The sequence below is a fragment of the Perissodus microlepis genome, chromosome 7 (genome assembly GCF_051167445.1).
Source record: "Perissodus microlepis isolate ML-2025 ecotype Zambia chromosome 7, ASM5116744v1, whole genome shotgun sequence".
Taxonomy (NCBI): domain Eukaryota; kingdom Metazoa; phylum Chordata; class Actinopteri; order Cichliformes; family Cichlidae; genus Perissodus; species Perissodus microlepis.
In genome coordinates, this window is record NC_140467.1 from 1723711 (window position 1) to 1746834 (window position 23124).

Here is a 23124-nt window from a genome sequence, read left to right on the forward strand (position 1 = left end):
GGCAAATAGCCAACTCAGGACAGCCAGGATCATATGATCGTGGTAAACACAGCAATGTAGTAAATAGAGTGGGAGGATTGGGAGGAGGAGTGTTTAATTTAGACCTCCACACCTCTTGCTGGTGGCCTTAGAAACAGTTATTGTAGTTTCATATCAGAGGGTTAGATACTGACAACCGCACGTATTACCGAGGGAGCGTGGCAATCAGCAGCCATCTGCATGGACCACTTATCCAATTGCCTCACCATATACCCACTTTCCTAAGTTCTTACATAATTATTAGCATGACAAATAATAATAATGTTCAGTAATGCGTTCCCCTGCTATTTAGTCATTAATGCATCAGTGACGGATATTAGAAGCTGATTAATCACTGTCTGTGACCTGCTGTTCAAGCTCTGCAGGACATTAACAGTTCTTTGATGGTCTTCAGATTAAATATGAAAGCATAAGAAGCTTTGACTGAATCGTTTTTACCCGTCTCACTCATCAGAGACGTCACAGGTGTCGAGTCAAAGACAAGTCTAGGGCAAATCCATCTGGGCCTGAGATTTAGTCCAGACTGCTAAACATCAAAAACTCGTCCTTATTTCAACACTGTGTTCGAGGCCCGTCATGTCTCTCTCTCTCTTCTGCCTTTCCTCCTGTGCAAGCTCGTGTGTCTCTGTGTTTCCTGTTTTATTTTGACAGTCTCGTGGTCCATGTTTAGTGTGTTTAGTTTTGCTTTCCCTGTGGGTCACATTCATTTGTATCAGCTGTGCCCTCCGTGTGTTTCCACTCCCCTCGCCTCCTCTCTGTGGATTTAGTGTGAGTTTTGTTGTCATTCGTTATCAGGTCGACTGCTCGTCTCACTCGTGTTCCCAGTTCCTTGTTTGTTTCACGGTCCCAGTGCTTCGCTGTTAATTTCATTTTTCCCAGTTCAGATTTAGCCTCGGTTTTGTTTTTTTCTATTTTTTGTAGCTTTGTGTTTCAGCCTAAATAAACGGCTCTGCTTTTCTTTAACTTCAATCTGCCTCCTCGTGTTGTCTGCTTAAATAAATATAAGCTCTGGCTTCACAGCCTTTGACAAAGTTATGATTGAGTTTATATTTTTATTTAGGAATTGTTTCTGGGTTGGTTTCTTTCTGCTTGTCTCACTTTGGTCTTTTGTTTTCTTGTTTTATTCATTTATTTTTTGGAATCTAGTTTTCTTTCTGGACTTCCGGTCATTCCTTCAGTTCATCCCGCCTCCCTTAGTTCCCGATATCTTATTGTCAAGTCTTAGCCGGGGTGTTAAGTGTTTCTTCTCTTGTCACTTCCTGTTTTATTTTTTTTATATTCTTTTGTTTCTTGTGTCTTGTGTTTAGTTTTGTGTCTTTGTCCTTTGTACCATTACATTGTTTGCACCCATCTGTTCCCCGTTCTTCTAACTGGCCTCCTGTGCACCTCCTCAGTCTCCTCTTAAACTTTCTTGTGTTATCTGTTCCCACTGTGTTCCCATTGCTTGTGCATTATGTTGCTGTTCCATGTTATAGACTTTATGAAAGTGAAGCTTTGCGAAACATTTAAACAATTATGGCAGATTTGCTTTGAAACAATCTTAAACCCATTTCCACAGTGACACCTAATGGTCACTTTTGCTAGTGCCACAATGCCACTCAAGCAACGCACAATTAAAAAAATATATTTTAACTGACTGTCAACATTTATGAGCAACAGATTTTGGAGAAATCCCTGTACAAAGAATGAAAGACAAAATAAATTGAGCATACGCGGGTTTCATTTTCAATTTATTTAAAAAATATATATAAATAATAAATAAACAAGACTCATTTGTTTTCCTCCCGATACCTTTTTAAATCTGAGCGAATCCATCGTGGTTACAGAGGATGAAGAGACTTCCTCTTTTTTTTTTTTTTTTTTTTTGTGTCCCGTTTGGATCTTTAGCCATCAGAATTGTTGTCTTAAGGCCAAGAAAGATGCCAAGCGGATTTATTTTACCAAGTGGATCATCATGGCCTTGCCATATTGGTCCATTTGATTGACCTTTATTATAATTATGTATTTATTTTATTTTCGGTTGCTACAAACGGGACAGACGTGACTGGGGGATAGGACAGGGAGAAAGAATGAAAGAAAGAGAGGGAGAGAAAGAAAACCAAAGGGGAGAAGAGACGGTGAGAAGGGGGGGAAGAAAGGAAAAAACAAACAAACAAACAAACAAAACGCCTGGATCACCTGTATGGAGAAAAAAAACAGAAGAGAAAGCAAACAACAAAGAGCAACATAATAAAAACAGCACCATCACAATAAACTAGCTAGCAGTAGATAACAGTAGATACTAAATAATAAACGATATTGTGCAGCACGCAAGATAGACAGCGCACAATGTGCTTTGAGGCAGCAGCCAAGAAAGGTGTAGTCCGCGTCTGTGAACACCCGTGTGTACACCTGTGTGCATACCTGTGTGGATCAGCATGCTTGTATTCCAAAGGTTTCTCCATGTAACGATCTGCTAGGGAGTGTGGGGAGCCATAGCCCCGTCCACCAGGGTATGAAGCAGGTATGGAGGAGATCCAGGCCCCAGATATCCAGAGGCCCCAGAGTACAAGGACCCGAGGAGGACCACCAAAGGGGGGGGGAACCGTGCCACCCTCCTGGGAAGAGCTGAGTAGAGCCCCAAACGAGAGGTCACCCCGCAGCTACGGAGCAGAGGCCAGAGGGGGTTGCAGTGGCATGCCCGCGGGCTCCGCCGGCAGCCAGCTGTGCCAGAGAGGACCGAGCTTCAGGCCCAGAGGCCAGAGGCCTGAGGGCATCCCACCCCCCGGAAGGAGCCCAGCCGGGCCACAGGCGCCCGGCCCCGCCAATCGGCCACCAGGAGTGAGCCGGTACATGCATGAGCGCCCAGCCCCAGATGACAAGGACCACCAACACACCAACGTCTAAGGGCATCAGCCACCGGCAGGGAGTGTGGTGAGGGGAGATAGGCCTCCGTACTTTAGAGGGCCTGAGATGTACCCAGAGAGGTTGAGTCTAAGACCCAACCTGACATATAGACACAGACAAACAGGCACACGCGGACACAGACGTGCATTCCCACCCCCATATGCACAACCAAATACTCGGCACTCACCCAACGTGTAGACAGACACAAATAGACACTGCACAGACAGTCGCACTCCCCAAACATACTCTATATCCCAGGTCCAGGTACCCCCACCCCCAGAGGGGCAAGCCGCACCTAGACCCAGGAGATGTAACCCTTCTCTCTGGGGTGGAGGCAAGCGGACCACCTCCTTATCTGCAGTAGCAGGGAGGCCCCGCATCCCAGACCCCAGTCTGACGGCCAGCACCTCCTCCCAGCCCCCCAGCCCTGGCGGCTAACAGAACCGGGGTGAGTGAAGACCTCAAACCTCCCTACGCCCGCTCATATGTAATGTTGTTGTGTGCTGTTCTAAAGTGCATTTAAAACTCAGGAGAGCATGGTACTAGCTTCCTCTCAGAGAGCAGCACGGCTCCTCCCGAAAACCCTCAGTGTCTAAATGCATTTAAAATTGAGGGTAGGGCACCAGCGCCAGAGGTGGGTTGGAGTACAACGACCATCCTCTGGATGCTGTAAAACGTGCCCACCCCCAAGGCCCTATATGTATGTGTTATGTGAGAGTGTGAGTAATGTGGATGTCTAGGTTGCAGAATAAAATTGAGGCACAGGCGGCCAGAAGGGGACAGAGGGGGAGTGCCTCCCCTGCACCCTGGTGACATACCTGCACCCCAAGCCCTGCGTGTGTGGGTGGGTGTGGTAGAGCGGGAATAGGGAGGCAGCTGAGGATGGGGAGGGAAGAAAGGGAGGGGCAAGCGGCCCCTCCCTGGGGCCAGCTCCCCCGCTGACCCCAGTAGGCACCCCCACGCTCTGGAACCCACCAGGGCAAGGAGGCCCAGGCCCATCCGGACCGGGGCCCGCAGCAGCAGCACTGCCCAGCCCCACAGAGTCCGGGGCAGCCCACCCGACTCCACCCCAGAGAAAACTGCACCCACCCCATCATCCAATCATCTCCCAAACTACACAAGACAATAGACACCCAGGTTGAGTTCATTCTCCCCCTCTCCTATATCTCTCCCCCCACCTGCAGAGTGAGCTCCTGTAGTGAGGAGACCACCTGCAAAGATGTAACAACCTCCCCACCAGTTAGAGAGCCCCCTAGTTGGGCCGATGCACCAGAGGTCCCCTGCACTGGGGCTGAGCCCCCCTGCACCCACCCGCCCACTGCTCCGGCGACACAACAGCCAGGACCCAAGCCCCCAAGGCCCGGCCAGCACCCCAGACCGGGGGGCGGAGCACCCCCAGACCCCCAAGCCTCCATGCCCGTCCCGGACCCTCCCAGGGGCAGCCAGGCTACCAGGCCAGTAACCAACGTCCGCCAGCACAGACCCTCCCCCATCTCCGCTGTACGCAGCCACAAGGAAAGCACCATCCAAGAGCCCCAGAGCTTCTAACCAGGTCATGGCCACAGCCCCCAGGTTAGGCCCTCCAGGGAAACGTCCCTAGGGACTCCCCAGACGCCCTAAGGCCGTCCCTACCCCCACATCAACCACAATAGCGAAGGCAGGACCAAACCATGACCCCCCACCCCCACTAGGTGATGAAGCCGATCAAAGGAGCCCAAAGGGATTGATCAAATGTGATGGCAGAGGTTGTATCAAGACTAATGTGATCTATTAGATGGTTTTTATATTGGTTAGAATTGAGATTATTTTTATTTTTCCAGTTAATGAGGACCATTTTCTTGGCAATGCATAGGGCCGTAAAAACAACGTGGGCTGTGTTTATTTCTGCAGTGACCTCATCCAAGTTGCCCAGCAAGCATACTAAAGGGGAGGCTGGAATGTTACATTTCAGACACTTTGATAAGTCTTCACATATCTCACGCCAAAATTTCTGAACTGGTGGACAGAACCAAAGAGCGTGGATGTAATTGTCCGGTGTATTTGCTGTGCAGTGTGAGCAGTTGTTGGAAGGCGTATAGCCCATCTTGAACATCCTATGACCAGTATAGTGCACTCTGTGTAATATTTTGTATTGTATTAATTGCAAACTGGGATTTCTGATCCATTGAAAGGTTTTTAAGCATATCTGAGACCAAAGGTTTGGGTCTAAGTTGATTGATAAATCTGCTTCCCATTTTGCAATAGGAAGGGATATTGATTCATCTATTTTAGAAAGTGTTCTGTATATTTTAGACAATAATTTGGGGGGTTTTAGACTAAGAAATTGTACCACACTTGGTGGTGTTTGTAATTCAGCTTCACTGGGATTAAATTTCTTTTTTACTATGGATTTAATTTGTTGATATTCCAAAAATCGTTTCTTGTTGATCCCATATTGTATAACTAGTCTGTCAAACGAAATAAAGTCTGTTCCTTCCAATATATGTTCCAAGTATTTAATTCCTTTGCAACTCCAATCTGAAAAGTTTATCATATTATTGTTTTGTAATATGTCCGGGTTGTTCCAGATAGGTGTACGTTTGCATGGGATTAATGAAGACTCTGTCATTTTTAGAAACTCCCACCATGCTGTCAGAGAAGAGCTAATATTGATGCTTTTAAAGCATTCATGTCGTTTGATGTTTGAGCTGATAAATGGTAGGTCTGAAATTTCTAGGTTATTACATAGTGCCTGTTCTACATCTATCCAAGGTTCATCTAAGAAGGTGTGTTTAAACCATCTAGAGATGAACTGAAGCCTGTTGGCTAAAACTGAAGCCTGTTCCTCTAACTTTATCTGGATTGTCTGCAAGCATGATGGTTCTGACACTGAAATGCAGAATTCCCTCCTTTTAAGTGTTAGAACTTCAAAAAAATCCAAATAGGTCACTTATAATTAATGGATGTGATTTTTCTTGCCTTTTTATTTAAGCTGTCAAACATTTTTTTCCCACCAGTTTCTGCACAGCAAAATCTCCAGTGTTAAATTAACACTAGAGAGTGTCTATATGGGTCCACACCTCTGAGTGTTAAATACAACACTGTTGAGTGTTAAATTAACACTTTTGACATTGTTATATTTTTAAAAGTAATCTAGTCAGTTTTGAAGATTAACAATGGCTAACACTGAGCAGTGCTGATTTTCTAACACTGGAAAATAACTCAAAATGTTAGAAATATTCCAGTGTTAGAAAATCAGCACTGCTCAGTGTTAGCCATTGTTAATCTTCAAAACTGACTAGGTTACTTTTAAACATATAACACTGTCAAAAGTGTTAATTTAACACTCAACAGTGTTGTATTTAACACTTAGAGGTGTGGACCCATATAGACACTCTCTAGTGTTAATTTAACACTGGAGATTTTGCTGTGTGGCTGCACACAACCATGATAATAGATTAGAGTGAGGATGAAGTCACTTAACGCAGCACATACATACTCTTTAAAGTAGAAAAACGGGAATAGGCGGGAGTTGGAACTGAACATTTCTGCTTGCTTTACTTTTCTCTTTGAAAGTGCAAGCAGTCTCATTCATGAAGTCAGTGGCACTCTCCCAGCAGTCTGGTTTTTCTCATTCTTTCTCTTTTGTCTGTAATTACAATTGAATAATTTTTTTTTTTAAATTACGCTTTGGATCAGGATGTTTAAGCGGATAGATGTTAGTCTTATTAGTCTTCACAATTCACAGCAGAACTAAAAATGAGACACTGGGTATTTTCTTCTATTAAAACCATGGATTCAGTAATTCAAGCCCAGCTCAAATTACTTTAGTCCGTCAAAAATAGGCTGCCTACAAGCAGCAGGTAAACCATCTGTTGAAGTGTAGTGAAATGCACCAAAGCCTCAATTATCCATGGTCACATGATGTGGGAGTTTGGAATCACTCTGTGGTGATTGGCAGTATTTCCAGGCTGCACTTTTTACAACGATCTCATATAGAAAACTATTTCTCTATCAGTAATATGTTTTCTTCCTGTCTGCTTTCAGAACTGCACATGACTATTTGCAGCTAGCAGGCTGTTAATGCTATCCATCAAGTCTAACAGTCTGCAGTAACCTCAGCTAACACCAGCTAACAATGTTACCTAGGTGGCGAATAATAAATCACATAGCAATAGTACATCAAAGACACTGAAGTGGCACATTACCCAGGTAGCTACGACAGCTAAAACAAGGTAGCTACAGTGGGCTAACGTTAGCTTTTAAAAAGAACTTACTTCCAGATGTGTCATTTGGAGTCTTTTGACGCTGAGAGCAGCTTGGTTGCTGACAAACAGAGTCTGCATTGTACGCTCACATTTTATCCCTTTCTTCTTTAAATGTGAAGTGGAGTCAGATCAGAATTTCCAAGTAAGAAATGCATTCCTGCCCGTGCACTGCTGCCTCTGTTGTGCTGGCGCTGGGTCCATGAGGACACCAACATTAACAGGACGCTTACATTAGAGCCTCTTAATGCGTGATTTGTTGAGTTTCTGGCAATGCGTGGAATTACCAAAATTAGAGAGGGCATAGCCTAACATATGAAACAGGAAATGACTGTCGTGTAATCCATTTATTTCAACAAAGTAACTATATTCTAATTATTACCTATTTAAATGGTAACTGTAACAAAATGCAGTTACTCATATTTTAAATACGTAACACCGGTACATGTTTTCCATTACTCCCCAACACTGTCTGCAACATGGTGTAAACCACTCAACACAACATCATACCTGCCATTTTTATTTATTGTTTTAACATGTTTAAATTATTTTGGCAAATTGTAAACAAAAAATGGACACATTATAACTTTAAAGCATGGGACTATTGGTAAACACAGCTATGATTTTTAAAATTATTTTTGCATGGTAGTAAACTAAAATCCAGATATTCCATAGGGCCATTTTTCAGCACATTTCAATGCCTCACTTGTCATTTTTCATGGTGGTCTGTTGTCCTGTGTTTCTCCCCTCACCGGTCACACATATGAGTTTTTCCTTCTCAGTGTTGCCAAGTGTTTGCTCGTAGGGGGTTGAGTGTAGAGTCGTGAGCATTTTCTCTGTTCTGTTTTAGGGTCTTGACTTTTTTCTTTCTTTCTCCCTCCGTTTTTTAGTGACTTTAGGAAATGGCCAAGATTTGGGATTAAATGTAGCCATAGCATTAACCAGCTTATAAAACAACACAACAGGTTGTGCTGCCATTTTCTGCTTCACTGTCCTGCAACAGGGACAACACAAGCAGACAGTGTTGGTCAAGTTACTTGAAAAAAGTAATCAGTCACTAATTACTGCTTACTTCCCCCAAAAAGTAATCCAGTTACTTTACTGATTACTTATTTAAAAATGATTTAAAACCTGAATAGGTAATAAAGAAATAGATCTTTCAGCCCAATTCTATTTTCTGCATAATCCATCATATAAAATGTAATCAAATGAAAAAGTCTCTTTTTAAAACTTGTTTTATTAGTTTTAATCTTTTAACTTTACGCATGAAGCAAAGACTAAATTATCTGCAACATTCTCTGACTGGAAGAAATTTGTTTAACATTTAAACCTATTTTCTGCACATTCCAGCACATAAAATAAAATATTTTTTGTGTTTACACTCAGTCTTTCAAATAGATGCAAGTAAAATGCAGCAGAAAATAAATAAAATCAAAGACTCAGCGGTCCTGTTGCTCTATTTTCACCTGTATAGCAGGAGTGGGGCAGGCGGAGGTTTACTGTGGTGCAGGTGTGCCGCAGCGGTCAGTGGAAGGATCTGTGAGTTTCTCATTCCAGCGGCAGCGCACTCGGTGCTTGCTCGGAAGTTTAGGGGTTTTTTTCGCTGTAAAAAGAAGTTTTCTATGGGGCGCCCTTTGTAAACTGAAACATGCCGAAATTAACGGCAACATTTTTCCACATTTAGCTCTAAATCTTACAAAAACATGTTTTTTCGAGTCATTTTTTACAACATTTAGTAAAATATTTGTAACTTTTCATAGTTAAAACAGGATTTTAAATGTTAAATCTAAATGCTAAATATTAAATCTAAATGTTAAATGTTAAATGTAAATATTATATTTAAATGTAAATGTTAAATGTTAAATGTAAATATTATATATAAATCTAAATGTTAAATGTTAAATCTAAATGTTAAATGTTAAATCTAAATGTTACGGGAAACTAAATATTTAGCTAATATGCAAATTTATTGTACGGGTCAACGGAAATACCAAAATAAAAGCTTCAAGAAAACCTCCCGCGCTAAAGTGTGCCGGTCGTGGTCAGGTTCTGTTTGCGCTCCTCTCACGGTCACTTTTGACTGCCATGAGCTGCTTCACCTATTCCCTACCAGCATGTCCAGCGATTTAGCTGAAAACATTGGAAGAGCCGTTTTGTCGGCCATCCAACGATTCAGCGGTAGTGCACCCTCGACCTCACAAACGCCGCAGCACTTGGTAAGTTTATTGTATAGCATTTTGGACGGGTTGATAGCAGTGTTAGCAAAACTAGCAAAGCTAAATTACTTAGCTAGTCCTCAATTATTTCATTTGGTAGGCAGCAGACAGAGATCGAACATCATACAACTCTATTTATTTATTTGGTAGGTAGGTAACAGTCGTTCTTGATGTAAATGTTTCCTTAGGAATCCAGCAATGCACCTGGACCAAGTAGACCTGCCGTCTCCACTGGGATACCATACCGCTCGGTAGGCCTTCTTACATATATCATTCAGCTGACTGATTTTTGTTTTTTCTTTGGTGTAATATGTCACCTTAAATTAAATCCTGTCAAAGTAATGATTCTGATTCTACATACATTTCATCTTCTTAGGGGTCCATCACTAGCAGTGTCACATCACCACCAACAACATTCACAAGTTTTACGTCATATTTTATTACTGTTTTTGCTGTGAAGTGTCTTTTGATTGCTCACTTTCATATTTTAAAACTATTGATAAAATATTACTCTCTAGCTAATCTGTCACAGTACAATTGCCTCAAATTACCCATCTTTTGTTATAGAATTGTGCTCATTGAGATTATCTGTGCCGTGTTCTAGGATGTTTACCAAGGAAGGCTTCAGATTTCCAAAGAGGAATTGGAAAATGTTCTTTCCCTGAAAACATCTTTTACTGAAGCTGCATCTATCCTTTCCATCTCCAGGCCCACTCTGTATAAGTTACTGCAAGACTATAATATCTCAGAGTCAAAATTCAATGTAATCAGTGACCATGAGTTAGATCAGATAGTGTCCCAGATAAAAACTGAACATCCAAATGTTGGAGAAGTGATGCTGATGGGTCATCTGCGTTCCAAAAACATAGTGGTTCAAAGATGGCGCCTAAGAGAGTCACTGCGGAGGGTGGACTCGGCTGGTGTTCTATCCAGGAGAAGAACTGCAGTTGCTCGGCGAGTATATTCTGTGCCTCATCCAAATTTCATATGGCACATAGATGGAAATCACAAACTGATTCGTTGGAAGTTTGTTGTTCATGGTGCAATAGATGGATACAGCAGGATGTTGATGTTTCTTCAGTGCTCCAGCAATAATCGAGCTGAGACTGTGAAAGCGCTCTTTACTGCAGCTGTTGGACAATTTGGCAGACCCCTGCATATCAGGACTGATCATGGAGGAGAGAACGCTCAGATTTGGGAGGACATGCGAGCAAGCAGGGGTGAAAGCTCTGTCTTAATGGGAAGTTCTGTGCACAACCAGAGGATTGAGCGTTTCAACCAAGACTTAAACAACAACTGTAGCCGCATTTATGCACCTATATTTTATGAATTGGAATCACTTGGTATCCTAGACTTAGAAAATGCAACAGACCTATTTTGCCTTCATTATGTGTTTCTACCACGAATCAACCGCACTTTGAAGGAATTCAAAGCTGGATATAACAATCACTCTATTTCCACTGAAGGTAATAGAACTCCCATCCAGCTTTTTGCCTGCGGAACTCATGTGTTTCATCGTCACAACCCAGAACTTTCTACAGCAGAGGTCTCCATACCCTCCTTGTCAAACTCTCAAAGTAGGTTTGTCCCATTAAATGACAGCGATTTACAAGAGCTATATACAAGCATTCACCCTTTTGAAGAAGACAACAATAATGGTAAAACATTGTTTCAACGAACACAGCAGTATATTTTTAACAAACTTGTAAATGTGTGACCTCAACCACAGGATACCAGTGATGTTCTAAAGAGTGATGACACTTAATATTCTTAAATGCTGTACAGCAAATGCGTTTTTTGTACTACTGCAGAAGCCCCTCCGCTCTAGCAGTGATGCCTCCTGCCATATAAGGACTCAGAGTTAATGACTGACAGTGACTCATAGGCTATTCAGAAGGCTACAACCACTTTTGGTTTATGGGTAAAAACAGTTATTCAGATTGCAGTAAAGCCATCAAATTCACACTGTAACAGTGTAATACAGTATAACAGTGAAAATTATCAACACGGAACAGTCAGTCTTTAAATCAATTCACAAGATTATCTACAGTATTGTGCTAATCATTGTAAAGTTGCAATAGTCTTAATAAATGTTGCTGTTAGATGTCTAAGTAATCCTGGCTTGTTCTACAAACCATGTTTAGTATACTCTGTGCATAAACTGTTTTGAAATGTCCTTGTTTAAAAAAAAGAAAAAGCTTAATAAAATTATTAATTGTATTACACCAGTGACTTTATTGATTTGTCGTTGAAAATACAGAGTTAGCATTTTTATAAATCTATTGAAGCTTTGAAAATTATTACATTTCAACATTAAATGCAGTCTGAATTTATTTCAACTATCTTGTATGAAGCAAAGTTACTTGAAACTACAATTAATGAACAGGATTAGAGTTAACAAACCCACCATTTTAATTTCACTTTTTTGGAACATGTTTAGATGGTGCTGAATAAAGCTCCATTCACGAGTGCTACTAAGAAGCAGTAATGAAAAGCATCATCATCAGCCATTGTTGTTTCATTCACAAAAAGCTGAAGCTCATTTGCACATGTGTGTGCAATCGGGAGATGTTTGCTTTCATCGTGAATGAATGTTATTTTAGGAGCTGGTTGAAAACCTATGGCTGGAACCTTGCTGCTCCCGGTGGCAAAAGCCAAGATGTGACCAGGCCTCAAAGCCTTCACAAATGCCTCTTCATCCTTGGTAAGAGTCCTTTCTCCAAGTGAGTCTCTCAGCTCTTTATCTAAAAACAAAGAAAAACCATCGTTAACCTGGGGACACTAAAATAGTTAAAGCTTGAGCTAACAACTAAATGATGGCTAATGTTTTTATAAAAAATACAGAGGTTGTCTTTGCTTTGCTTGTCAGTTGTAAGCTATCATACATCTTTATTCCTGTTTTGTGTGTGCATGTGACATAAAAAGACAAATTAAGTTTTACTTTAGTGTCCTGAATTGTTTCATGGCCAGACTACATTATATGTGAATTTCTGCTTACTTTCAACACACTGGAGAAATTCCCGAAATTTGACCACCATCAGCTCCTCTCTAACTCTTCTGTTGCTCCCAAGGACAGAATAGCTTGGCCTGAGAACCCCAGCAATTAAACTGGCTGTCAGATCTTTGTCCTCCCCCGATAGGTCAAGCAGAACACGCAAACTGGGGTTCTCTCTCAGGAGTGATAAAATCTAGACAGAAAAGTTGAAATAATGGTTAAATTCCAGTTTTAAATACAAAAAGTAGCTAACTCTAAATGTTTATTATAAAATAATGACCAATTGATACAGAAAAAATATAAATCTCACTCCATAGTAGGACAAGCCATCAGTTAGTTGATCGAAACAGCTTTGCCGTTGCAGAACTGCAAGGTATAGAGCTGCATTTTTCACAAACAGATCTTTATTGGCCATGGTGACTGTGAGTGGAAGACCTTCAACTTGATATCGCCATGAGTCGCAGCAGCTGACTGCTTCCTCCAAATCATGTTGAGTTGTTGCATTTACAACCTAAATATTTAAGAAAAACACTTTAAATGTTTGTTTTTTACCAGTGTACACAAATACTGCAGATGGTTCATTTTAATTGGACTCGAAACGTTTTTGTTTTGGTTTATTTGGCTGTATTTCACCAATAATTTTTTTTTTTTTTTAAACAAAAAGGAAACAAATTGAAAATATAATACATGGAATTGCCTCTAATAACCAAAAGTGTATTTATTATATATTATAAAAGAAGACCAGAAGACTTGTGAATATAGGAAATATTACAATATTCTTGTTATAATATTGCAATTCACCTTTTTCAGATTCTCTCTTAACTCAGGGTCACCTATATCATCCGGTGTTAGGTGTACTTGAAGAATGTCTCCTGACACAATGTAGTCTACTACATGTGGAGAGAGAAAGGCAGGTGCTTCTCCACCTTGCACTATTATCGGGGACAACATCCTGCCAATGGTTCGATATACTCCATTGTAGGATGTTAAATTTCAGTGTGCATCCATTTGGTGTAGCTGAAAAATAACACAAAAAAAGTATATTCTGTACAGACCCCAAGTGATATCTTGAGATTGACAGACAAAAATGTATTACTTTTTTTTTTTTTTTTTTTTTTTTTTTTTACTGTTTCAGACACCTCCTTGAAACGCTACCTTATCGTGGTGGAGGGGTTTGTGTGTCCCAGGGATCCCAGGGGCTATGTTTTCTGGGGGCTTTTGCCCCCTGGTAGGGTCTCCCATGGCAAGTTGGTCCTGGGTGAGGGACCAGACAAAGAGCGATTCAGAAGACCCTTATGAAAAGAATATCGAGGGAACAGTTTACCCTGCCCGGGATAGGGTTACCGGGGCCCCGCCCTGGAGCCAGGCCCGGGGAGGGTGCCCGAGGGCGAGCGTCTGGTGGCCGGGCCTTAGTCCATGGGGCCCGGCCGGGCACGGCCGGGCACAGCCCGAAGAGGAGACATGGGCCCATCCTCCCGCAGGCCCACCACCCGCAGGAGGCGCCATAGGGGTCGGGTGCATTGTGTGCCGGGTGGCGGCCAGGAGCGGAGGCCCTGGCGGACTGACCCTCGGCTGCCAAGACTGGCAATAGGGACATGGAATGTCACCTCTCTGGTGGGGAAGGAGCCTGAGTTAGTGCGTGAGGTTGAGAGGTACCGGCTAGATATAGTCGGGCTCACCTCTACGCATGGCTTGGGCTCTGGAACCAGTCTCCTGGAGAGGGGCTGGACTCTGTCTCAGTCTGGAGTTGCCCCTGGTGAGAGGCGGCGGGCTGGGGTGGGTATTCTAATATCCCCTCGGCTTGCTGCCGGTACGTTGGGGTTTTTCCCGGCGGATGAGAGGGTTTGTTCCCTGCGCCTTAGGGTCGTGGAACGGGTCCTGACTGTCATCTGCGCTTATGCGCCGAGTGGCAGTTCGGAGTACCCAGCCTTCTTAGAGTCCCTGGGGGGGGTGCTCGAAGGTGCTCCACCTGGAGACTCTGTTGTCCTGCTGGGAGACTTCAATGCTCACGTGGGTAACGACAGCGAGACCTGGAGGGGTGTGATTGGGAGGAACGGCCTCCCTGATCTGAACCCGAGCGGTGCTTTGTTATTGGACTTCTGTGCTAATCACAGTTTGGCCATAACGAACACCCTGTTCGAACATAAGAGTGTCCATAAGTGCACATGGCACCAGGACGCTCTAGGCCGTAGGTCGATGATCGATTTTGTAATCGTATCACCAGACCTGCGACCATATGTTCTGGACACTCGGGTAAAGAGAGGGGCTGAGCTGTCAACTGATCACCACCTGGTGGTGAGTTGGATCAGGTGGCGGGGGAGGACGCTGGACAGATCTGGTGCACCTAAACGCGTAGTGAGGGTGTGCTGGGAACGTCTAGCAGAGGCCCCAGTCCGCGAGATCTTCAACGCACACCTCCGGCAGAGCTTCAACAGCATTCCGAGGGAGACTGGGGACATTGAGTCCGAATGGACCATGGTCAGCGTCTCCATTGCCGAAGCTGCTGCATTGAGCTGCGGCCGCAAGGTGGTTGGTGCCTGCCGTGGTGGTAATCCCCGAACCATATGGTGGACACCAGAGGTGAGGGCAGCCACCAGCCTGAAGAAGGAGTCCTATCGGGCTTGGTTAGCCTGTGGGACTCCGGAGGCAGCCGACAGGTATCGACAGGCCAAGCGGAATGTGGCTCGGGCAGTGGTTGAAGCAAAAACTCGGGTGTGGGAGGAGTTCGGAGAGGCCATGGAAAAAGACTTTCGGACTGCCTCGAAGAGATTCTGGCAAACCGTCAGGCGTCTCAGGAGGGGAAAGCGGTGCTCTACCTGCACTGTGTATAGTGCTGGTGGAGCGCTGCTGACGTCGACTGAGAAAATTGTCAGGCGGTGGAAGGAATACTTCGAGGACCTCCTTAATCCCACTGACACGTCTTCCGAGGAGGAAGCAGAGTCTGGGGATGAGGGGAACGACCCGCCAATTTCCGGGGGTGAGGTCACTGAGGCAGTTAAACAACTCCTTGGTGGCAGAGCCCCTGGTGTTGATGAGGTCCGCCCCGAGTTCCTGAAGGCTCTGGACGTTGTAGGGCTGTCCTGGTTGACACGCCTCTGCAATGTTGCGTGGAGATCAGGGGCAGTACCTGTGGACTGGCAGACCGGGGTGGTGGTCCCCATCTTTAAGAAGGGGGACCGGAGGGTGTGTTCCAACTACAGGGGGATCACACTCCTCAGCCTCCCTGGGAAAGTCTATGCCAGGGTGCTGGAAAGGAGAGTTCGTCCGCTAGTCGAACCTCGGATACAGGAGGAACAATGCGGTTTTCGTCCTGGTCGCGGAACACTGGACCAGCTCTTTATCCTCTCGAGGATACTTGAGGGTGCATGGGAGTTTGCCCAACCAGTCTACATGTGTTTTGTGGACTTGGAGAAGGCATTCGACCGTGTCCCTCGGGGTGTCCTGTGGGAGGTGTTGCGGGAGTATGGGGTGTCTGGCCCATTGCTACGGGCCATTCGATCCCTATACAACCGTTGTAAGAGCTTGGTTCGCATTGCCGGCAATAAGTCGGACTCGTTCCCGGTGGGTGATGGGCTCCGCCAGGGCTGCCCTTTGTCTCCGGTTCTGTTCATAATTTTTATGGACAGGATTTCTAGGCGCAGCCAAGTGGCGGAGGGCTTTCACTTTGGTGGCCTCAGAATCTCATCTCTGATTTTTGCGGATGATGTGGTTCTGTTGGCTTCATCGGGTGAGGGCCTCCAGCTCGCACTGGAACGGTTCGCAGCCGAGTGTGAAGCAGCAGGAATGAGGATCAGCACCTCCAAATCTGAGGCCATGGTTCTCAGCCGGAAAAGGGTGGAGTGCCCACTCCGGGTCGGGGATGAGTTCCTGCCCCAAGTGGAGGAGTTCAAGTATCTCGGGGTCATATTCGCGAGTGATGGGAGAAGGGAGCCGGAGATCGACAGACGGATTGGGGCTGCAGCTGCAGTAATGCAGACGCTGCACCGGTCCGTCGTGGTGAAGAGGGAGCTGAGTGTAAAAGCGAAGCTCTCAATTTACCGGTCGATCTACGTCCCTACCCTCACCTATGGCCACGAGCTGTGGGTAGTGACTGAAAGAACGAGATCGCGGATACAAGCGGCAGAAATGAGCTTCCTCCGAAGGGTGGCTGGCCTCTCCCTTAGAGATAGGGTGAGAAGTTCGGCCATCCGGGAGGGGCTCAGAGTAGAGCCGCTGCTGCTCCACATCGAAAGGAGCCAGCTGAGGTGGTTCGGGCATCTGACAAGGATGCCCCCTGGGCGCCTCCTGGGTGAGGTGTTCCGGGCATGTCCCACCGGGAGGAGGCCCCGGGGCAGACCCAGGACACGCTGGAGAGATTATATCTCTCGGCTGGCCTGGGAACGCCTTGGTGTTCCCCCGGATAAGCTGGAGGAGGTGGCTGGGGAGAGGGAGGTCTGGGCCTCTTTGCTTAGGCTGCTGCCCCCGCGACCCGGCCTCGGATAAAGCGGATGAAGATGGATGGATGGATGTTTCAGACACACAGAACATAACAGATTTATTATCTGTAGTCATTTATTAACTTGTTAATGTTCTGTCAAACAATGTTCAGATCAGGTGGTTGTTGCGTTTGTAACATTATAAAAACGAGTGTCGTCAACAAGCCTTTAGGCCTTGAGTAAGTAAGTTAGTTTGTCTATGAAATCATATTACCTTCAAAAGCACCACTGTCCTGAAAGATGGCCTTCACCAGTAAACGGAAAAACTCCCGCCTTGGCCCCCCAAGGTCAGCAGCATCTTCCTCTGTATCATGTTCATCGCTTGCAAATGTGACATAAAGCATCTCACAGCTTTCTGCAAACTTGGGTCTCTTGAACTGACGCAAAGCAGTCGACCACACATTGGCTCGACTGATATGGAGTTGTCTTGTTCCTGGTGTAATGACTTTCTCACTATGAGCTCTAAGAAGACCTTCAATTTCTTCTTTGCTGAGCTTCTTAAAAGACCTATATAAAAAAGGGACGATGACAAACAGATCTCAGGGAAAAATGGAAATTTGCTGTACATTTGACTCAAGTGCACAGAGTTACAACAGATAATTATGTTGTGATAGTCCATATTAAATTAGTCAGAAATGAGCAATTACCTTTGTAATTGTGTAACTGCAAAAAAATGATGCAAGTAAAGATGCAAATAAGATATTCAATTATCAAAGGTTACTTTCAAATCTTACCTTGAAATATGAACTTCTCTCTGTCTATCAGACTCTTCTAGGAGGCTACGCTGAATTGCCTCTTCAAGAGCTTCATCTTCCTCCAGAAAAATAGGGCTAAGTAGATAAGAGATATTAGAAATCATAAAACATGTCAGCCTTGAAGAATTTCTCACACTACATCATTAAAAAAAAAAAAATTAAATGTAAATCCTAAAGTTGCAGTCATTCAGCAAGAAAACCCCAAACATGCAAATTGGAGACCTGCATCAAAACAATATCCTAAACAACATCTAAAATGAAGGATTTCTTTAACCCCTAGACAACAGCTTACACAAATTCTGCCACATTATATGGAAACATCTGCCTGGCCCTCATTTTCACTCTCTTGAATGCAGCTCTCTGTTTCCTGATGCTTGGCCTCACTTTCACCTGGTGTTGTAGACAACGCATGATGCACTGAACAAAGGAAAGAAGGTCAGCATGACTTGCTTCATAATGTTAACAGAGCCTTTATATATCCTTATATTAGTTTAAGTGAAAGTTGGGCACATATTCCTCCTTGGCTGTAATCACCTGTGATAATCCGTAAACATTAAAATGGTAAATGGCCTGTATTTGTATAGCGCTTTTACTAGTCCCCCCTAAGGACCCCAAAGCGCTTTACACATCCAGTCATCCACCCATTCACACACACATTCACACACTGGTGGAGGCAAGCTACAGTTGTAGCCACAGCTGCCCTGGGGCAGACTGACAGAAGCGAGGCTGCCATATCGCGCCATCGGCCATTCTGGCCAACACCAGTAGGCGGTAGGTGAAGTGTCTTGCCCAAGGACACAACGACCGAGACTGTCCGAGCCGGGGCTCGAACCGGCGACCTTCCGATTACAAGGCAAACTCCCAACTCTTGAGCCACGATCGCCCCAATCGGACAAATTAATGATGCTCTCATCAAACAAACCCCCCAGGAATTATTACGCACTACAGTAACAAAATCTAACTGGTCATTGAGCTTAGAACCTCACTAGGTTTTCATTCACGTCACATACCTCGTCTTCTCCGGCAGACTGGACTTTCAAAGTCACTGTCAGACAGCTCTTCTGGTTCCTCCTGAGGGAAAAGAAAGCATGTTCTACATAAAATCAAATACAGTTGCACCAAATCACTGGTAACACAGAGGCACATGGCTGCACTAAAAACTGTTTACACCTGCTAAAACTGCAATATTAATTAATACAATTAATAAAATTATGTTAAGGGAACAGACTCACTTTTTAGACAATAAATATTTCTGCACTGCAATATAAAATGTTTACCTGTGCAGGTTTTTGTATCCCTGCCATTATATAGAGGCAGGTGGTGGAACAAATCGAGCCAACTTCTTGGCCACCCCAAAGAAAACTGCTAGAAACATTTGGTTTCATTAGTCGTTTACATCCTCTAATTGTACTCAAATACTCAAAAGGGAATGTCTGGCCAGTTGACAGTGCAAATGTTCTTCTGAAGATTGCTGCTATTTCTTCTCTAAGTTGTGCTTCAGACCAGTCAGATGTAAAGGAGATCTTCCCAATAAGGCCATCTTGTGCTAGTTTTGCTCTTGAGTCTCCTCTCGGTATGAGAAACGTTGATGCTGAAGACAAGGGCAAGCACACAACATCTTTTGTATAGTGTTTGCAGGTCTTGTTTTTTGTCACAAAATGTGAGCGCGTAGCATGAGCTTAAGGAACTGATGGAAGAGGAACCTGAAATGAATTCAAACACAGATACAGATAGACACCTATGCATTACAATACATCCGTAAGGTTTCTGTTATCTGTTCATTAAAACAAACAAACAAACAAACAAACAAACTGTAGACTCAGACCATCTTACTATTGTCTACCCATTACACAGAAAACTGAACCTTTTGTATCTTGTAGATTAGCATTTGATGATTGTTGGTCAAGTTGGTGATTCAGTCCCCAGGTGCTCTAATCTAGAGCTCCCAATGGGTTTATCTGAGTATGACTGTGTGCGAATGTTGGACAGAAAAAGCGCTTGTATTAGTCTGTGCATGTGAATGGGTAAATGAGATCTGTTGTATAAAGTGCTTTGAGCACTCAATTAGAGTAGAAAAGGCCTGCAGTTAGGTCAGTGTGTATTTGGACCCTAACAAGTTTTATTTTGTTGCCCGTTTACTGAAACATTTTCCAATCATAATTATATCATGAACATGATGTGCAGACTCAGCTTTAATTTAGGGTATCCATATTAAAATGATGATGTCATTACCAATTAAGCAGATAAAAGGCCTGGAATTGATTTGAGACGTAGTGTTTGCATTTTGAAAATTTTACTGTGAACAGACAACATGCGGTCAAAGAGAACATAACAGAAAAAAGAAAATTAAGAAATTAATACAGCCACTACAGTGACCATCAAAACGATGAAAAATATTGACGTAAAATTTATTTTGCGACACCACAGAACAAATGATAGCGTATAATATGAAATGATAGATGTTTTCATATCGTCATATCGAACAGCCCTAATACAGAGGGTTCACTGCAAGGTGCAAGCCACTCATAAGCCTCAAGAATAGAAAGGCTAGAATGGACTTAAAAAAAAAAAAAAAAAAACATCTAGTAAAAGCCAGCAAAATTTTGGAAAAACATTCTTTGGACAGATAAAACCAAGATCAACCTCTACCAGAATGATGGCAAGAAAAAGGTATGGAGAAGGGTGGAACGACTCATGATCCAAAGCATACCACATCATTTGTAAAACATGGTAGAGGCAGTGTGATGGTTTGGGCGTGCATGGCTGCCAGTGGCACTGGTAGTGTTTACTGAATATGTGACACAGGACTGAAGCAGCTGAATGTGTTCAGAGACATACTTGTCTGCTTAAGTCCAGCTAAAAGTAGTCACATTGATTGGGCAGCATTTAATAATAAAGATGGAAGATGACCCAAAACATACAGTCCAAGCACCCCATGACTTTAATAAAGTAAAGAAATAGAATATTCTTGAATGGCCAAGTCAGTCACTGGATTTTAACCCAATTGAGCATACATTTCAGTTGTTGAAGACTAAATTTGGACAGAAAGGCCCACAAACAAACAGCAACTGAAAGCCAATGCAGTAAAGGCCTGGCAGAGCCTTAGTAAGGAGGAGTGCCAGCATCTGGTGGTGTCCATGACTTCAAGACTTCAGGCTGTCATTGCCAACAAGGGGTTTTGAATAAAGTAATAGAAATGATCATTTTATTTTCAGTTATTTAATTTGTCTAATTACTTTAGAGCCTCTGACATGATAGGATTGTGTTTACAAATTAATTTTTCCCCCTCACATTTTTATGCATTCATTTAGTCCAACCCACTGAATTAAAACTTAAAGTCTGCACTTCAACTGCATTGGAGTCATTTCATTTTTAATTCATTCTGGTAATGTACAGAAGCAACATTAGAAAATGTGTCTGTATCCAAATATTTATGAACCTGACTGTATATCAAAACCAGTCAGCTAAGATAAGATAACATACCTTTATTAGTCCCACAAGGGGAAATTTCATGATAAATAAATTAAATGATATGTGTAAGAAGGCCTACCGAGCGGTATGGTATCCCAGTGGAGACGGCGGGTCTACTTGGTCCAGGTGCATTGCTGGATTCCTAAGGAAACATTTACATCAAGAACGACTGTTACCTACCTACCAAATAAATAAATAGAGTTGTATGATGTTCGATCTCTGTCTGCTGCCTACCAAATGAAATAATTGAGGACTAGCTAAGTAATTTAGTTTTGCTAGTTTTGCTAACACTGCTATCAACCCGTCCAAAATGCTATACAATAAACTTACCAAGTGCTGCGGCGTTTGTGAGGTCGAGGGTGCACTACCGCTGAATCGTTGGATGGCCGACAAAACGGCTCTTCCAATGTTTTCAGCTAAATCGCTGGACATGCTGGTAGGGAATAGGTGAAGCAGCTCATGGCAGTCAAAAGTGACCGTGAGAGGAGCGCAAACACAGAACCTGACCACGACCGGCACACTTTAGCGCGGGAGGTTTTCTTGAAGCTTTTATTTTGGTATTTCCGTTGACCCGTACAATAAATTTGCATATTAGCTAAATATTTAGTTTCCCGTAACATTTAGATTTAACATTTAACATTTAGATTTAACATTTAACATTTAGATTTATATATAATATTTAGATTTAACATTTAACATTTAGATTTATATATAACATTTAGATTTATATATAACATTTAGATTTATATATAACATTTAGATTTAACATTTAACATTTAGATTTATATATAACATTTAGATTTATATATAATATTTACATTTAACATTTAACATTTACATTTAAATATAATATTTACATTTAACATTTAACATTTACATTTAAATATAATATTTAGATTTAACATTTAGCATTTAGATTTAACATTTAACATTTAGATTTAACATTTAGCATTTAGATTTAACATTTAAAATCCTGTTTTAAATATGAAAAGTTACAAATATTTTTACTAAATGTTGTAAAAAATGACTCGAAAAAACATGTTTTTGTAAGATTTAGAGCTAAATGTGGAAAAATGTTGCCGTTAATTTCGGCATGTTTCAGTTTACAAACGGCGCCCCATAGTTTTCTTCCCACACAGTGAGCAACCGACACTAATGTTTTTGTCACTTTTTACGGAATCAAACTCAAAGTAAGGTCAGTACTTCCACGCTTTAAACGCTGCACGCTCATACTCTCTCCGCACTCGCTATATGATCCATTGTTGATCTGCACACAGCTGTTGCCACGAACGTCGCACTCGCTTACGTCACTGTCATGAGACATTCTCGCAAAAAAATTACGGTTTTAGTAACGCAGTAACGTAGCGTGCTCAGTAACAGTAATCTAATTACCTTTTTTTTCAAATAGTAATCCCTTACTTTACTCGTTACTTGAAAAAAGTAATCGGATTACCGTAACACGTTACTGCCCATCTCTGCAAGCAGATCATGCTTAATTAGTTTCTGTTCTAGTCTTTAGTTTCAGTGTTAGTGTCCTGATGAAAAAAACCTTCTGAAATAGTCAAATCTAGGTCCCAACTCTGTAATATGACGAGTCGCCTCACAGACGGTCTCTGCTGCCTGGCTCTTTTGCCAGCCTTGAAGTCTTTCTCTGGCATCCGGCTGTGTTATGTTTTATTATGTCTGCAGTCGTGCAAAGATCGGACAGCTGAGTTGTAGGTGGAAGATTAGAAAATGCCTTATCTGAATTAAGAGATGGACAGAACATCTGTGTCAAGTGTAAAAATGCTCATCTTAGCCTCAGAATAAGAATTACAATACAGCCAATAAAATGTGTAGTTAATCTGTTGTCCATGGCAACAAGCAAGAAACACCAAATTAATAATAATGTATATCTAAGAAATGTACCATGTTCAGATTTTAGAAAAATTTCTCTCACTTGATTTTATTAGTTTTACTCTACTTTCAATTAAAACAACAAAAAAAAGAGATTTCAGTCGGACACATTTAGGTTATTTTTTTTATTTTGCGACAGTCTCAGCA

At 42.8% G+C, this 23124-nt stretch overlaps 1 protein-coding gene and 2 long non-coding RNA genes across 4 annotated transcripts; 1 reads left to right on the forward strand and 2 right to left on the reverse strand.

Annotated features, from left to right (window-relative positions):
• The first annotated feature begins 9226 nt into the window (after nucleotides 1-9226).
• LOC146382256 (uncharacterized) lies at nucleotides 9227-11571 on the forward strand. Its single transcript, XM_084932747.1, has 3 exons — nucleotides 9227-9385; nucleotides 9574-9636; nucleotides 9990-11571. Exons 1-3 carry the CDS (start codon nucleotides 9284-9286, stop codon nucleotides 11100-11102), a joined length of 1278 nt encoding a protein of 425 aa, XP_084788873.1. The 5' UTR covers nucleotides 9227-9283; the 3' UTR covers nucleotides 11103-11571.
• A 342-nt stretch (nucleotides 11572-11913) lies between these two features.
• On the reverse strand, nucleotides 11914-13315 carry LOC146382257 (uncharacterized). The gene is made up of 4 exons (XR_014800635.1): nucleotides 13182-13315; nucleotides 12691-12891; nucleotides 12384-12573; nucleotides 11914-12129 (listed from the first exon to the last, which is right to left on the reverse strand). It is a non-coding gene; the product is annotated as an uncharacterized LOC146382257 (long non-coding RNA).
• Nucleotides 13316-16893: 3578 nt separating this feature from the next.
• On the reverse strand, nucleotides 16894-21802 carry LOC146382258 (uncharacterized). Of its 2 annotated transcripts, XR_014800636.1 has the most exons (7): nucleotides 21412-21802; nucleotides 21161-21223; nucleotides 18888-19313; nucleotides 18621-18681; nucleotides 17903-18027; nucleotides 17590-17685; nucleotides 16894-17362 (listed from the first exon to the last, which is right to left on the reverse strand). It is a non-coding gene; the product is annotated as an uncharacterized LOC146382258 (long non-coding RNA). The 2 variants fall into 2 exon arrangements; XR_014800637.1 differs by lacking the exon at nucleotides 17903-18027.
• Nucleotides 21803-23124: the final 1322 nt, after the last annotated feature.

What these genes read in the sequence shown, in the direction of transcription:
- LOC146382256 (XM_084932747.1), top strand. Translation starts at nt 9,284, where the DNA reads ATGTCCAGCGATTTAGCTGAAAACATTGGAAGAGCCGTTTTGTCGGCC. An exon ending in CACAAACGCCGCAGCACTTG is followed by an intron (nt 9,386 to 9,573) that starts GTAAGTTTATTG and finishes ATGTTTCCTTAG; the next exon opens with GAATCCAGCAATGCACCTGG. An exon ending in CTGGGATACCATACCGCTCG is followed by an intron (nt 9,637 to 9,989) that starts GTAGGCCTTCTT and finishes GCCGTGTTCTAG; the next exon opens with GATGTTTACCAAGGAAGGCT.